This window comes from Pithys albifrons, chromosome 4 (assembly GCF_047495875.1).
Source record: "Pithys albifrons albifrons isolate INPA30051 chromosome 4, PitAlb_v1, whole genome shotgun sequence".
Lineage (NCBI taxonomy): Eukaryota > Metazoa > Chordata > Aves > Passeriformes > Thamnophilidae > Pithys > Pithys albifrons.
Window position 1 is genome coordinate 52,135,825 of NC_092461.1, and position 14,054 is coordinate 52,149,878.

A 14,054-nucleotide genomic window follows, 5' to 3' on the forward strand; every position below is an offset into this window, starting at 1 on the left:
CACTTAAAATACATAATTACAGACACTGTTACCACTGTTACTGAACGGTTTTCTGTCTCACAATTAGTATCAGCCAGGACAGCTCTCTCTAAAGGGAAGCAACAAAGTTGCCAAACAATCATGTAATAGTTTGGGTTGGAAGGGACCACTTAATCTAGTTCTAACCTTCCTATCACGGGATGCCTTCCTTTATCAGGAAATCTGATAAACACTGTAGTCATCATACACTGATCAGAACTTTCTTCAACCTGTACACAAGGCAGGACGTTTATTCCACTTGACTTTCCCTCAGGCAAAATTCATGTTCCTTTTTTCCTGTTCCTCTGGTAAATAGGTGTGCTGGGGCAAAGTGCCACATTATCAGTCAGCCTCACAAGATCACTAAGTGCAGGAGTTTAAAAATGAAACATTTCTGTAAGTGCAAAACAGCAAAATTTACTAGGACTTTTTTAAAGCAGCAATTGAAAGGTAACTTCATAGTTAATTTAATTGACAGCTTGCAACAATTTTTTTTAGAAATATGTTTCAAGTCCTAGCAGGAGTAGTTGATGGAAGAGCTTTTACTTTCTTTGAAGTAGAGAATACTGTCAATCATTTTTTACCACATGCTTTAAGAGACAAGCAAAGGATAATGTTAAGAAAACATACAAAAATTACAGCAAAGCAACAAAAGGATTGAGTTTGAGCAGTAAGTTTCATAAAAAGCTTCAGCAAGGGTAACAGTCTAGGTCTCCAACACAGACTAACTCAGGATCATTTCATGACATGCTAACTTTTACAACAAAGTTAGTGAGGAAGAAGTGGTCCTCTTCAACAGATACCTGCATTTCTACTCTCTCTGTGTCTTGGAGAATTTGAGTCTTTTCTCCTTGAAACCAAATATTCAGCAATACCTCTATACAATTTTAATGATGTCAGGAATAGCAGTGATTTCAAACACAAGCTGAAGCAACAACACACCACTGGTGCCTCCCCAAGAAATGGAAACAGAGCTATGAATATAGATATGAGACCGATTACTGAATGCAATTGTACTAATCGCAGACAAGTTGAATAATCTTTGAGAAGTTACCTTTCTCTGCTTCAGAAATTTGAGCATTACTTGCAACAATAATACAGTTATATGAGGAAAGAGATATTTCACTAACGACCATTTTCCCTCTTAATTTCAGATTAAATTTTTACCTCCAGAAGGAAGTCTATTTTCTCTTTGCTGGGTTTCAGGAACAGCTGACAGAACTGAATATCAATTGTTCGACCCTGCAATACGTCGCAGACTGTGTTGCACACACAGACTTTTAAACAGACTTCATCCAGAGCATCATTCCTGCATGAACACAAAACTGAAGATCACAGAACATCTCTAACAAAGAGTGGGTATCATAACAGTTAAAAGAAAAATATTAAAAAAAAAAAGAAAATTAACGAAGTGCTAATATTAAGCACCCTCATTAAATTTTTTCCATATATGGCCACAATGAGATACATCACACCCAAACTCTTAGTTGAAAGATGTACTTTAAACAATTGCTAACAGAAATGAAGGCTGAAGTTTCTTGCATGTACTTTGTTATTAAAAGATTTTGCAAACTTTCCATGAAAAACGTAACTAATGAAAATTGCTTTTCATTACCATTGAACAGACAACTATTTAATGTCTCACCCTTGCTGAGCTTTTTGGAAGAGTTCTCTCAACACTGATTGCCTGAACTGTTCAGGTAAACTGAGGGTTAGGTTATCTTCAAGGAATATCTTCACTAAGTCCTGTGAAACAAACACAGTTGGAATTCCAAGTCAGTGCATGATGCAAAAGAAACAGATAAAGTAATTCTATCTGGTAACTATGATCAAACAGCTTGTACCCATATTTAATACTAAAATTCACTAAATGACTAGAAAAGGATCAAATGACAAAAAAGTTCTGTATCACCAGAAAAATCAAAGAAAACAAACAAAGAACAAAACAAACTTGCAGATCTCAGCAGCAACGTTCCCTGAAACCCAAAGAACTAGAGTCTACCTGAAAATTCCACACCTCAGCTGGCAGGAATTATTAACACTGTATAGAATCCAAGATATTTCAATCTAATATGTACCAAATTATGTGTTATTCCTAAACACGTGGGGTTTAAAGCAGTTTATTAATGGTTAACTGGAACACTTAAACTTATCAAAATCCCTATCAGTTCAGGTGGAATTATCCGTGGGGAATGACAAAAAAATCCCCTCAATACATGTAGGCTTATTTAAGCACCCTACCTGATAGTTGCCAGATTTCATACAGCTGTGGATTCGACTATATGGATTGGCCTGTTGGGATGCATCATCAGAAGATGAGGTAAGAACTTCACAAGCCTGACAATACCCAGCTAACCGTTCTTCATCTATGGTAAAATGAAGTGATGATGAGCCATTCTGAAAAGTAAGAGTTAACCAGATGTCAGTGGTCAAAATATTATGAAACCTGTGTGTAATTCAGAAACACAGAGATTCAGGATTTCCCCAAGTAATAGCAAAACAACAAAAGAATATGCATGCATTTATTTGAATAAAAATTGGAGTTCTGCAGTTTTGGAGATATAAATATTAAGCAAAAGAAGAAAGGAAGCATATGTTACCTATAAATTAAAAAATATTTTTAAAAGGTTCTTAGAACATAGACAATCTGATTTTCAAGGGAAAGTCAGATTGAAAAAAAGGATAAGAAGTGCTGTATGGTTATCTTCTTCAAAAACACATCACCACAATGGACACAGAATGCACTGTTCAGTCAAGTTAATATTAGCATCCGAGGTGTTATTTTTGCATTTCTTGCATCAATACAATTTGTGTAAAAGAACAAAGCAGCAATACGCTGCAACCAACTAATGTAATTTCAAATCAGGCACAATGTGGAAAAAACCCCCAATAAAAACTGCAGTCAAAACCTCATGAAGTTTCTTTTAAACGTATGTGCACCATTAACAGTTACTAAATTGCTAAATGATTAACAATAATTTAGACAAGTTTTTTATGGAAGAGTTGACTATACAAGATAATAGAACACTTGTTACCTTTGCAATCAGCTCCTTTGTTTTGAAAAACTTTTCTTTAGCTTTTTCATGAACAGCTGCATTTGTCGATCCTTGTTGGAAATAGATTGCCCCCAAATCATAGCAAACCTGCAAACAGCATTGACATAATATTATCTAAATGTCCAAGACAATGTGTTTTATGTTAAGTATTTCAGCTCAAACAGTGCACATACTTTAAACTACTTGTAGTTTCATCTAATGTACCAACATACCCTTCACACCTTTCCCCACATACTTCAATTGCTTTCTCTTTAACTGCAATCTCAGTCTGAGCAATTCTCCACAAGCATTGAAACATTACAGGATGACTTCCACATAATCCCTGAAAACAATGCAATAAGCTGCCCTGTCATATAATGGTTTATTCAGGGGAGAGAAGGGGAGTGACAGTGAGAGGTGGGGGTTGGGGGGTAAGCAACAATATTTACAGTGTTGAAAAAAGTTCTGATAATGTAAAAATTAAGTTGGTAATATTTCACCACAGTACCAAAAGAAATAAAAGGAACATTAATATAAAATATTGCAATTTACATAAAAATTATTACTTAACACTTTGTCTAAAGAAATGGACATAAATTGAAAGCTTTAGTACACAATGTAAGCTACCTGGCACTGTATCTCCTCTGCAGTGATTTTCAGTCCAGCTGTGGAACTCTCTGTTTCTCCATTCACCATACTAGGTTCCATGGCCAACAAATCCAGAGTTCTTATGGTATGGACATAAAGATCTTTGTTTAATTTAAGTGCTCCTTCTAGAACCAGGATAGAATCAGCAGCTTGCTCTTTCAACTGTAATAGTTCAAATGCATTAAAAGAATTAAATTATTGGTTTTGGGTTTAACTCTGCGTTGAAGTTAACACTAGAAATGTAACAATACAGTAAAAGGATAGTAAAAAAACTGGTCCCTATACAACTGTCCTGCTGTCATGTTGTACCTGCTTCTCTATTTCTTGAACAAAAGAGATATTCTTATACATGTAAATTCAAGCAAAAGTAAGAGAGGAAAAGACTCTCACCACTTTCAAAATATTCTCAGTTAGCTCCTTTTCTTGCTGCATCTGGTTCATCCTGCAAAATAGAGGTGAAGATCTCAATTATAAAGCAGACCTGCATGTTACTTTACCTCATGTTCTAGATCACACAATTCACTCACACTAAGTTTTGCTTAATTACATTTTAAACATCATTATGCAGGACCACTGACTGTTTTTACCTACCTGCATCTGAAACACAGAATTATAAAATGAAGTTAGTTTTGTATGAGAATGTGGTTCAATAAAATGGAAGTTACAAAGTTTTCACAGTTTTTTTTAAAGCAGATTGCTAATGTTAGCAAAATATTAGCAAAACAATCATGAAGAAATTGGCTTACACAGCCTTACATCTCTTGAAGCTTCACTACTTAAATCTTCTCAAATGTGTGTCAGGGGCAGAAGTGTGTTCACATGATTATAAAAATATCTGAAGTACTTTTAAATTATTTCCCCATACAGAATTTTTTGATTCAGGGTAAGACTTTGATACATATTTTACTATAAATCTTGTATTGTTGTGTAAGTAGTAGTGGTATTTTTTATCAACATAGTCAATAGACTGTCATATAAAATTAATATAAAACACATGAAAAGTACCACCAAGAGAATTTCAACTTTTGGAGAAATTTATGGCATAAAAGTCAATTCCAAGAACAAGTTGTAGCTAAAGCCACACAACTTCAAGAATGCAAAATTGATTTTAAGTTACAAATTATTGCCTCATGAAGCAAACAAAAAAACTTCATTATTTCTCAGGTTGTCACACACAATGCATCGAATTGGTATAATGAAACAAGCGTATTAAGCAAGCTCCTGTAAGTTAAAAAAACACGCAGGAAATATACCCTGTTTAAACTAGAAAATAAGCATTCTGCTGAGGTAAATTGTCAGCTCCATTTCTCCCCTGGTTTTTCATGCTGCTACAGTGTCATAGAGATTATAAGATTCAGAGTAGACCAAAAGACAAATACGTATATGTATCAAGTTTATCTGACAGGAAAATAAGAATTTACTTGAAATAAATGCAAGTCTTCCACGTTACTTCTAGGCATTTTAAGCAACTGTACATTATTAACATGATTTAATCCGCCCAGAAATTAAATTCCTGACTACAAAATACCCATGAAACCCCAAAAAATTATACCTGTAACTTACACATTTAACTGAGGTGGACCAGGTTTCACTTGCTTTACAGGAAAACTACTTTGAACGATGGTCCTTATGGCCCTATAGAGGAGGAAAAATTAAGAGAAGAGTATGAGCCTCAGGATTGTAAAGCGCAGATTACAGGTCTCTTAATAATCATTTCAGATACATTCTACTATTAGAATACATCCACTACTCAAGAGCATATGCAGTAGTTAAGAAATGCTTTTATGTCCATAAAAAGCTAAGACAGTAAGATTTTTATACGTAAAAGGTGACAGTTCAAACCACCACCTTGACTTGTCTTTTGGGGAAAAAAACCCAGCGGTAGAGAGAGTTCAGAACCAGCTTCTCACTACAACCTACCTACAGGCCACAATATTATTAGTAACTTGAGATTCTTTCTTCTTCTATGTACAAATACGGGGCAGTCCCGTGGGGTAAAGGAGAGCACTCCAGACTCCGAATCCCAAGGACCTGAGTTCGAGTCTCAGTAGGGACCATCCCCTGGCAGTTCAATGCCTCCCTGCCATCCCATCCCGTCACATCTCGGATGCTCAGCAGTGTCAGCCCCGGTTAGTACCGGGTGCTGTGACAGTCCCGAGGACTTCACTGTCACTGTCCAAGCTTGCTTGGCTGTGGCAAATGGACCTCAGGACTTAAACGGTGGGGCCAGTTCTGCGCACGCTGTGCCTCACCTAAAATATCCACTGCGCAGGCTGGAAGGGCACACCCACGTGGGGAGAGCCCTTCCCAAATCTTTATTTGTGAAGTCTGGCCATACATATATGTACAAATACACTTGCAGAAGAAAACATCGTTCTGCTCTATCATGATTTTAAGATTATTGCCTGAGAGTAGTTTACCATCTGTTGTAGAGGAGTATTGCCATTGCAGTGGTTGGGGGTAAGCTGGACAGGTCTACATCCACATGTTTAGTTCCTGGAGGAACTTTGCTGATACACAGAAGTTCATTTAGTAGCATGTTCAATACAGGAACAGACAAGCTATTAAAAAAAAAAAGAGAGAATCATATACTTCATACAGTATATCTACCTGTGGGATGTTAAATAACATGCACTACGGTTTAGTACTATATTATTACTTAACACCCCGTGGATGTAAGGGTAGGATGTTTATTCAGCATCATGAAATGCTCTGTATCAGAAGACATTTGAGATCAGGTATGTAAAGCAGTTACCAGCATTAGCAGCATAAAAACGGTGCAAGTCGATGGTTGCCTGGCAGCTGAACTACTACACACCACTGCATTAGTCCATGCTGGCACCTCCCCAGAATAATCCTGTCACCTGTAACAGCAGGACCCAACTAACAAGAAGTTCTTTCAAAGCAGTCCCAGACTATACTTGCAGAAGGTAAACAACCACATTTCCATCACAAATGGAGTTTCACTTACATAAAGTGAACAGTAGAGACAGGAACTGGAACAGAGTCTATGTAAAACATACATTAGCTGGGACAGATCCCTCTGATAAAATGAGAAGACATGTGGGCTGGTCTGCATCATTGCAAGGTTTTGAGGTATAATTTAACACAACTGAAACACTATTACTAATTTACACATTATTTGAAATTAAAAGTTATCAGCTCCTGCCAAAGTACCTTTGATCTGTGAGAAATTTGCATTTTTTGCAACGAGTATTGAACACAACCAGTCAAACTACACTTTTAGCAGCTAAAGTCAGGATTTCTGTTTAACCAATTTCAGGTCTCCTGTTACATCCCACTCCAGGTCTGTCATCAAACTACCCTTTTAAACCAACAAATACAGTTTTTACTATGAGAGGTCCAGAAATCTTGTTTTCATTGGCAAAAGTAGAACACCATTCAATTGTTTACAACAGCATAAGTTTTAGAAAAAAAGCCTGGCTCAAGGCATTATTTTATTCCTTTTAACCACTGAAGCTTTGGATATAATCAGTTAAAAATCAAAAGCCTGCTTCTTAATTAAAAATAATCTTAGTCTTCATGAGTCAACAGAACAAAAACTCTAACTACTATATAGAGATACTAATTTAGTAGTTGAACTTACTTCAGATTGGTTCTCAAAAAACCCACCGGAGATGGACAAACAATCCTATCAAAACACCAAACCTGCTCAAAAGTGTCCTACATTAGGGCTGATTTTTGAATCAATATTATAATTGCATTTTAGGAAGTAAAGGTACTAACTGACAGAAAATACACCATGAATATACTTCGAAATAAATTCCTCCTAAGGAAAGGGAAATAGACAAAAAAAAAGCCCTCTGGTATACACATGCAACTGCTTTTAAAGCTAGTATATATATAAAACCCCCTACTGTATACCAGATATTTTTGTTTATACAATATTTCCACAACTAACCACAATAAAGGTTTCTGTTCATTCTCTGCAGATGTGCAGTATCTCAGAAAGGTACTTTGGAAAGCATAATCCTGTCTCACTACACTTCACTAAGGCAGACAAATATGACATAGCCTAACAAAATACAAAAATATTAAGTGCATCTGTGTGTAATAAGAGAACTTCACACATAAAAATCAAAGATATCTTATTACAAGCCTTTTTACTGTTCATTATAGTACATTACTTAAAAAAATACTAAAATACAAATGAGAAATGCAAGCAAAAGTATATAAAAAGAAAAAAGCCCTACTAATAATTTGAATAGTTTTTTCAAAATACTTCCGAAATGAAAAAAAAATCTATAGCATTATAAAGAACATGACTCTCAGACCAACTCAAGAGGACTAAGGCAATATAACATGGTCTGTTTTTTTAAAGAAACTTTAACACACTCAGCGTCAGTGTAACTTTAATGAAAACCTTTCTTCTTTCAAGGCGTCTGCAAGTCAAATGTTTTGCTTAATATCTTTATCAATGAAGTGAACCAGGGGATCAAGGGCACCCTCAGTCAGTTTGCAGCTGACTCCAAGTTGGGTGGAGGTGTTGATCTACTGGAGGGTAAGAAGGCCCTGAAGAGGGATGTGGACAGGCCGGATCGATGGGCTGAGGCCAACTCTAAGAGGTTCAATGAGGCAAAATGCTGGGTCCTGCACCTGGGTCACAACAACCTCATGCAGTGCTACAGGCTGAGGGAAGGGCATGAAAGGCACTGGAAAGTGACAGGAAAACACCTGGGAGTGCTGGTCAACAGTGGCTGGATATGGGCCAGCAGTGTGTCCAGGTGGCCAAGAAGGCCAGTGGCATCCTTGCATGTAAGAGGAGCAGCGTGGCCAGCAGGACCAGGGCAGTGACTGTCCCCCTCAGCTCTGGTGGGGCCACACCTCGAGCACTGTGTCCAGTTCTGGGCCCCTCCCTACAGGAAGGACATTGAGGTGCTGGGATTGTGTCCAGAGAAGGGCACTGAAGCTGGTGAAGGGTCTGGAGCACAAGTCTGATGAGTGGCTGAGGGAGCTTGGGTTGTTTAGCCTGGAGGAGGCTCAGGGGCAACTACCTGAAAGGAGGCTGTAGCCAGGGGAAGTTGGTCTCCTCCCAGAAAACAAGACCAGAGGAAACGGCCTCAAGTTGTGCCAGGGGAAGTTTATATTGGGTATTAGGAGGAATTTCTTCACCAAAAGGGCAGTCAGGCACTGGAACAGGCTATCCAGGGAAGTGGCTGAGTCACCATCATATCCTGAAAGTATTTAAATGACATGTAGATGTGGCACTTAGGGGCACAGTTTAGTGGTGGCTTTGGCAGTGTCAGGTTAATGGCTGGACTCAATGACCTTAAAGCTCTTTTCCAGCCTGTAAGATTCTACAGCCCTATGTGAGTTAGAACTGGAGTGAGTATTGCTCCTGTAAGATTCTATATAACATTATAGGCAAAAGGGACAAGAAACCTATGTGAATGAATAAAGAACTCCTGTCATCATTCAAGTTTAAGCAGGAAATACAAAGATGGAAGCAGGGTCAGACCACCTGGAATTAATCTACAGAGGTTGCCAGAGTAAGCAGAAATGAGACAAGGAAGGTCGAAGCCCATCTGGAATTAAATATGGCCAAGGATGTCAAGAACACCAAGAAAGACTTCAAATACATCAGTAACAAAAGAATGATAAAGGATAATGTGGGCCTGTTATTAAATGGGGGAGGGATCCTGGTAACAGAGGACACAGGGAAGGCAGTTACTGAATGCCATCTTTGCACTGGTGTTCACTGACAAGATCAGCCATCAGGAATCACTGCCCCAGGAGACCAGGGAAAAGGAATATTGGAAAGACCTTCCCTTGGTTAAGGAGGGCTGGGTTAGAGAACACCTGGGCAAACCTGACATCCACAAGTCCACGGGCCCTGGGATGCACCCATGAGTGCTCAGAGTGCCTGTGGATACCACAGGGAGGCTGCTCACGATCATCTTTGAAAAGTCGTGGAGATCAGGAGAGATGCCTGAGGACTGGAGGAAAGCACTTGCCATCCCAGTCTTCAAAAAAGGGCAAGGAGGACACAGAACTATTGGCACATCAGACTCACCTCAATCCCTGGAAAGATGATGGAGCACCTTATTCTGGATGCCATCCCTTATTCACATGGATGACAAGAAGGTGATCAGGAGTAATCAGCATGGATTCACTAAAGGTAAATCATGCTTGACCAACCTGATTGCCTTCTGTGATGAAACAGCTACCTGGAAGGATGAGGGGAGAGCAGTGGATATTGTCTACCTCAACTTCAGCAAGGCTTTTGGCAATGTCTCTCAGAACATTCTCACAAGTAAACTCAGGAAATGTGAAATGGGTGAGTGGACAGTGAGGTGAATTGAGAACCAGCTGAATGGCAGATCCCAGAGAGTCAGGATCAGTGGCACAGGGTCTAGCTGGAAACTTGTTACTGGTGGTGTCTCCCAGTCTTCAATACTGGGTCCCGTATTGTTTAACTTATTCATCAATGACTTGGAAAAAGGGCAGATGCCTCCTCAGCAAGTTCACTGATGACACAAAGCTGGGAGGAGTGGCTGGTACCCCAGAGTGCTGTGCAGTCCTTCACAAGGACCTCAACAGGCTGGAGAGATGGGCAGAGAAGAACCATTTGAAATTCAATACAGGCAAGTGCAGGGTCTTGCACCTCGGGAGGAAGTAACCTCAGGCACCAGTACAGGCTGAGGGCTGACCTGCTGGAAAGCAGCTCTGCAAAGAAGGGCCTGGGGGTCCTGGTGGACAGCAAAGGTGGCCAAAGGTATCCTGGAATGCATTAGGAAAAGCATTGGCAGCAGGTCAAGGGAAGTGATCCTGCCCTGCCACTATTGAGGCCACATCTGGAGCAGTGTCCAGTTCTGGGCTACTCAGTGCAAGAAAGACATGGAGCTGCTGGAGCAGGTCCAGGCGCAGGGCAAGAAAGATAATGAAGAGACTGGAGCAACTCTCTTATGAGGAAAGGCTGAGAGAGTTGGGCCTGTTCAGCCTCAAGAAGAGGCTCATCAATGCCTATAAGTATCTCAAGGGAGGGAGTAAAGAGGATGGAGTCAGGCTCTTCTAGGTGATGTCAAGCAATAGGACAAGAGGCAACAGGCAGAAACTGATGCACGGGAAGTTCCGCCTAAATACAAGGAAGAATTTCTCCACTGTGCAGGTGACCATGCAGGGGAACAGATCGCCCAGAGAGGTTGTGGAGTCTCCCTCACCGGAGATATTCAAGAACTGTCTAGATGCAATCCTGTGCAATGTGCTCTGGGATGACCCTTCCAGAGCAGGGAGGTTGGACCAGATGCCCCACTGTGGTCCCTTCCAACCTGACCCACTCTGTGATTCTGTGAAGTGCAGCTCCCTGCTGTGCTCAGCACTGTCAGAGTGATGTAGTTCCTAACTGTTCTAGCTCATCAGACCATTTTGCACCTAAAACTTTTTGTGTTAAAAAAATCTAAAAGTGGAGTTAGTCCATTTAAAGCACAGTCAGTTCAGTGATCTAGTTTGCAGACACATGGGAGCAAGACCTCCAACTTTAAGCATGTCAGAATAAGGAAAGTTAAGCTAGCTTTGTCACTGAAGAAAACATATCCTCCAATTCGTGTTTTGCAGTTTCCATGTACACATCCTAATGTCTAAGATACACTACTTTTCCTCTCTAAATTTGAAACAGCAACAATTCACTCAGAGACTTTGCCTTTATCAAAACCCTTTCCTAACTTACAGCAGAAATCAAACAATTTCAACTGTCACACCCAAGACTCTTCCCAATATAAGCAAGATACTGTCAGAAAAGAAAGCAAGACAGATTCTTGTTAAAAAAAGACTGTAAGCCACTTCAATTTAGTTATTTCAGCATGAAGATGTACAGACTATACCTTTTCTCTAATATATCCAAATCCCACTTCAGATGAGCAGCAACTTTGAGAGCAAGAAGTTTTAAAATACGGTTTCTTTTATTATCAGGTGGTGGCTGGACTTGGTTTTGTTCGTTCACTGATGGTTTTGAAGCTTGTTCCAAGAACTGAACAATCAGCTGCACAGGTGGTGGATCTGCAAAAAACCACAGCCACTCCTCAGGTTTTCTGTAAGCCCCAAAAGTTTCTTTTTCAGCTATGAATGAGAGTCCTATACCTTGTCATTTATGCTTCTGACATTGTCACCTAGCAGACTCTAATCCCAAAGGGTGTCCTGCTGTAGGGCGACTCAAAGCAGACTATTAACATATCTTTCCTTAACCTTCAAGTTCACTTGACCATGGCAACCACAGTCTGACACTTCTATTTATTTTCAATATTTTGTATTAATTATGTTTCAGTACTTGCCTCTACTGAAAATAAACATTACATAATGAAATTACAAGTTAGCTGCCTGTAAAAAACATGTTTATATATATGCGTGTGTATATATATATATATATGCTTGTATTTAAAATACATTTACACGCAACTGCTGGTACTTCTGAATACATTTAGAGAAGACTTTCAGACTGATTAAAAAACAACAACAAAAGAAGCACCCTAATCTTTCCCTTACGATAAGGCAGCCTCTCAATACCTTTGAGCAATTTTGAAGAAAGTCAAATTGTACTATTACACTCTCACTGAACTTTGTGAAACACAAAACAAGTATTAATAATTTACTTAATTGCAATACAGAATATAAAACCTAAACCTGACCATGCTTAAATTTATATTTCATAGAGGCAGTAACACTCTAGGTTTTCCTATTTCCTCCATCTCCTTATAGGATTCAGGCACTAAAAAAGATGACTATTACTTATGAACGACAAAAGATCAGTTACTTTTAAATACGATCGCTTTCTTATAGTACATCAGCCCAGATTTCTATTTATTCCAGGTCCGAGAGCAATTTCAGCACCGAACCTCTAGGCGGACTCCAGCTCCTGACATTACCAAGACTCTAATGGGAGAAAACCACCTGCAAACTGCAATGATGTTCACAAACGGCACTTTCCACCGTACAAATAAGCAGCTTGTAAACACTTCCGCAAACAGAACTCATACAGGAGAAAAGAAAAGCGGTCTACCTGACAGGACAGACAGAGAAACTAAGCTATTAAATAAGAAAGATAATGTAAAGGGAGAAAAAAACGCGTTATGACTCGCCCTAAGTGCAGCCAGTGCCCGGCTGGCCCTGCCCCCGAGTGCCCCAGCCCCGCATCGCAGTCCCCGCACAGTCACCGCCACCGCGCAGCCCCTCCGGGTGATCCTGCGCAGGGGCCGGGGCCGGGGCGGGCAGCGGGGCCAGGCGGTGGCGAGCGAGTAGCGGAGCGCGGCCAGGGAGCAGCGCCGGGCTGCGGGGAGGGGGCTGCGGGGAGCGGGGCCGGGCGGCGGGGAGGGGGGCCGGGCGGCGGGGAGGGGGGCCGGGCGGCGGGGAGGGGGGCCGGGCCACGCCAGAGGCCGCGGGGAGGCGGCGGCCAGCAGGCCACGCACCGGGAGAGGGCTTCTGCAGATGCTGCTCCAGCAGCGCCTCCTCCAGCACGAACTCGAACCACGAGGTCTGCGGTGGCGTGCATGGCCGGCTGGAGGTGGCGGCTTCCCGGTCCGCCGCCTCCGCGCTCATGGCGCCGCCGGGCCCGCACTGAGCTCCGTAAGTACCGCTCGGCACCGGCCCCACCGACGGCGGCACAAGATGGCGCCGGCACCGCCCCGCGGGAGGCGGGGCAGGGACGGGGCGAACGTGGCGCCGGGGGGCGCTGCGGCCCCGCCTCCTCAGCGCGGCCCCGCCCGAGCCGGCGTGGCCGCCTTCCGAGCTGCGCGGGGCTCGGCGGACAGGGCGGCCCCGGGGCTCGGCGGGCAGGGCAGCGTGGGGCACGGCGGGCTGGGCGGCGACTGCTCCGGTGCACATGCCCCGCACCGCCGCGGCCGCCCCTCAACCTGCGTGCCCTCCGCGGCCCTTCCCTGCACGAGCATCCCCTGCGAGCCTTCACGCCGGTACACACCTCACCCTTCAGCCTCCTGCCCGTGCACACCCTAATGTTTATGAAAGGGCAAAGAAATCAAGGCCTTGATCCACGGAGAAGGGCAGATTCAAACCGTAGAATGTTAAGGGGACCTTAAAATCCTCCCATCCCAGCCTCGCCGCCGTGGGCAGGGACGGCTCCCTTCGGGCCCGGCTGGGCTCAGGTCCATCCAGCCTGGCCTTGGACACTCGAGGTCCTCCTTGGGCAACCCATCCCAATGTCTCACCACCCTCACAGTGAAGAATTTCTTCTTAATATGTAACTTAAATTTCCTCTCTTTCTGCATTACTCATTGTGCTGTCACTACAGTTATGAAGAGTCGCTCTCTGGCTGCCCTCTCTATAGTGACCCAAGGAGACAGAAGAATATTCTTTGTTCCCGTCTTCCATGAGGACAGAAGTCCA

General features: G+C 42.0%; 1 protein-coding gene across 2 annotated transcripts in view; it reads right to left on the minus strand.

The window, feature by feature from the left end:
- INTS8 (integrator complex subunit 8) overlaps positions 1-13,335 on the minus strand; it is a 26,001-nt gene extending 12,666 nt beyond the window's left edge. For both annotated transcript variants that reach the window (XM_071554145.1, XM_071554146.1), the window contains exons 1-10: positions 13,121-13,335; positions 11,543-11,717; positions 6,122-6,262; positions 5,265-5,336; positions 4,092-4,143; positions 3,681-3,863; positions 3,054-3,161; positions 2,260-2,415; positions 1,664-1,764; positions 1,186-1,327 (exon numbers count right to left, since the gene is read on the minus strand). In XM_071554145.1, the coding sequence (XP_071410246.1) occupies positions 1,186-1,327; positions 1,664-1,764; positions 2,260-2,415; positions 3,054-3,161; positions 3,681-3,863; positions 4,092-4,143; positions 5,265-5,336; positions 6,122-6,262; positions 11,543-11,717; positions 13,121-13,250 (1,260 nt within the window). In that variant the 5' untranslated portion in view covers positions 13,251-13,335. The remainder of the gene's footprint in view (positions 1-1,185; positions 1,328-1,663; positions 1,765-2,259; positions 2,416-3,053; positions 3,162-3,680; positions 3,864-4,091; positions 4,144-5,264; positions 5,337-6,121; positions 6,263-11,542; positions 11,718-13,120) is intronic.
- Positions 13,336-14,054: the final 719 nt, after the last annotated feature.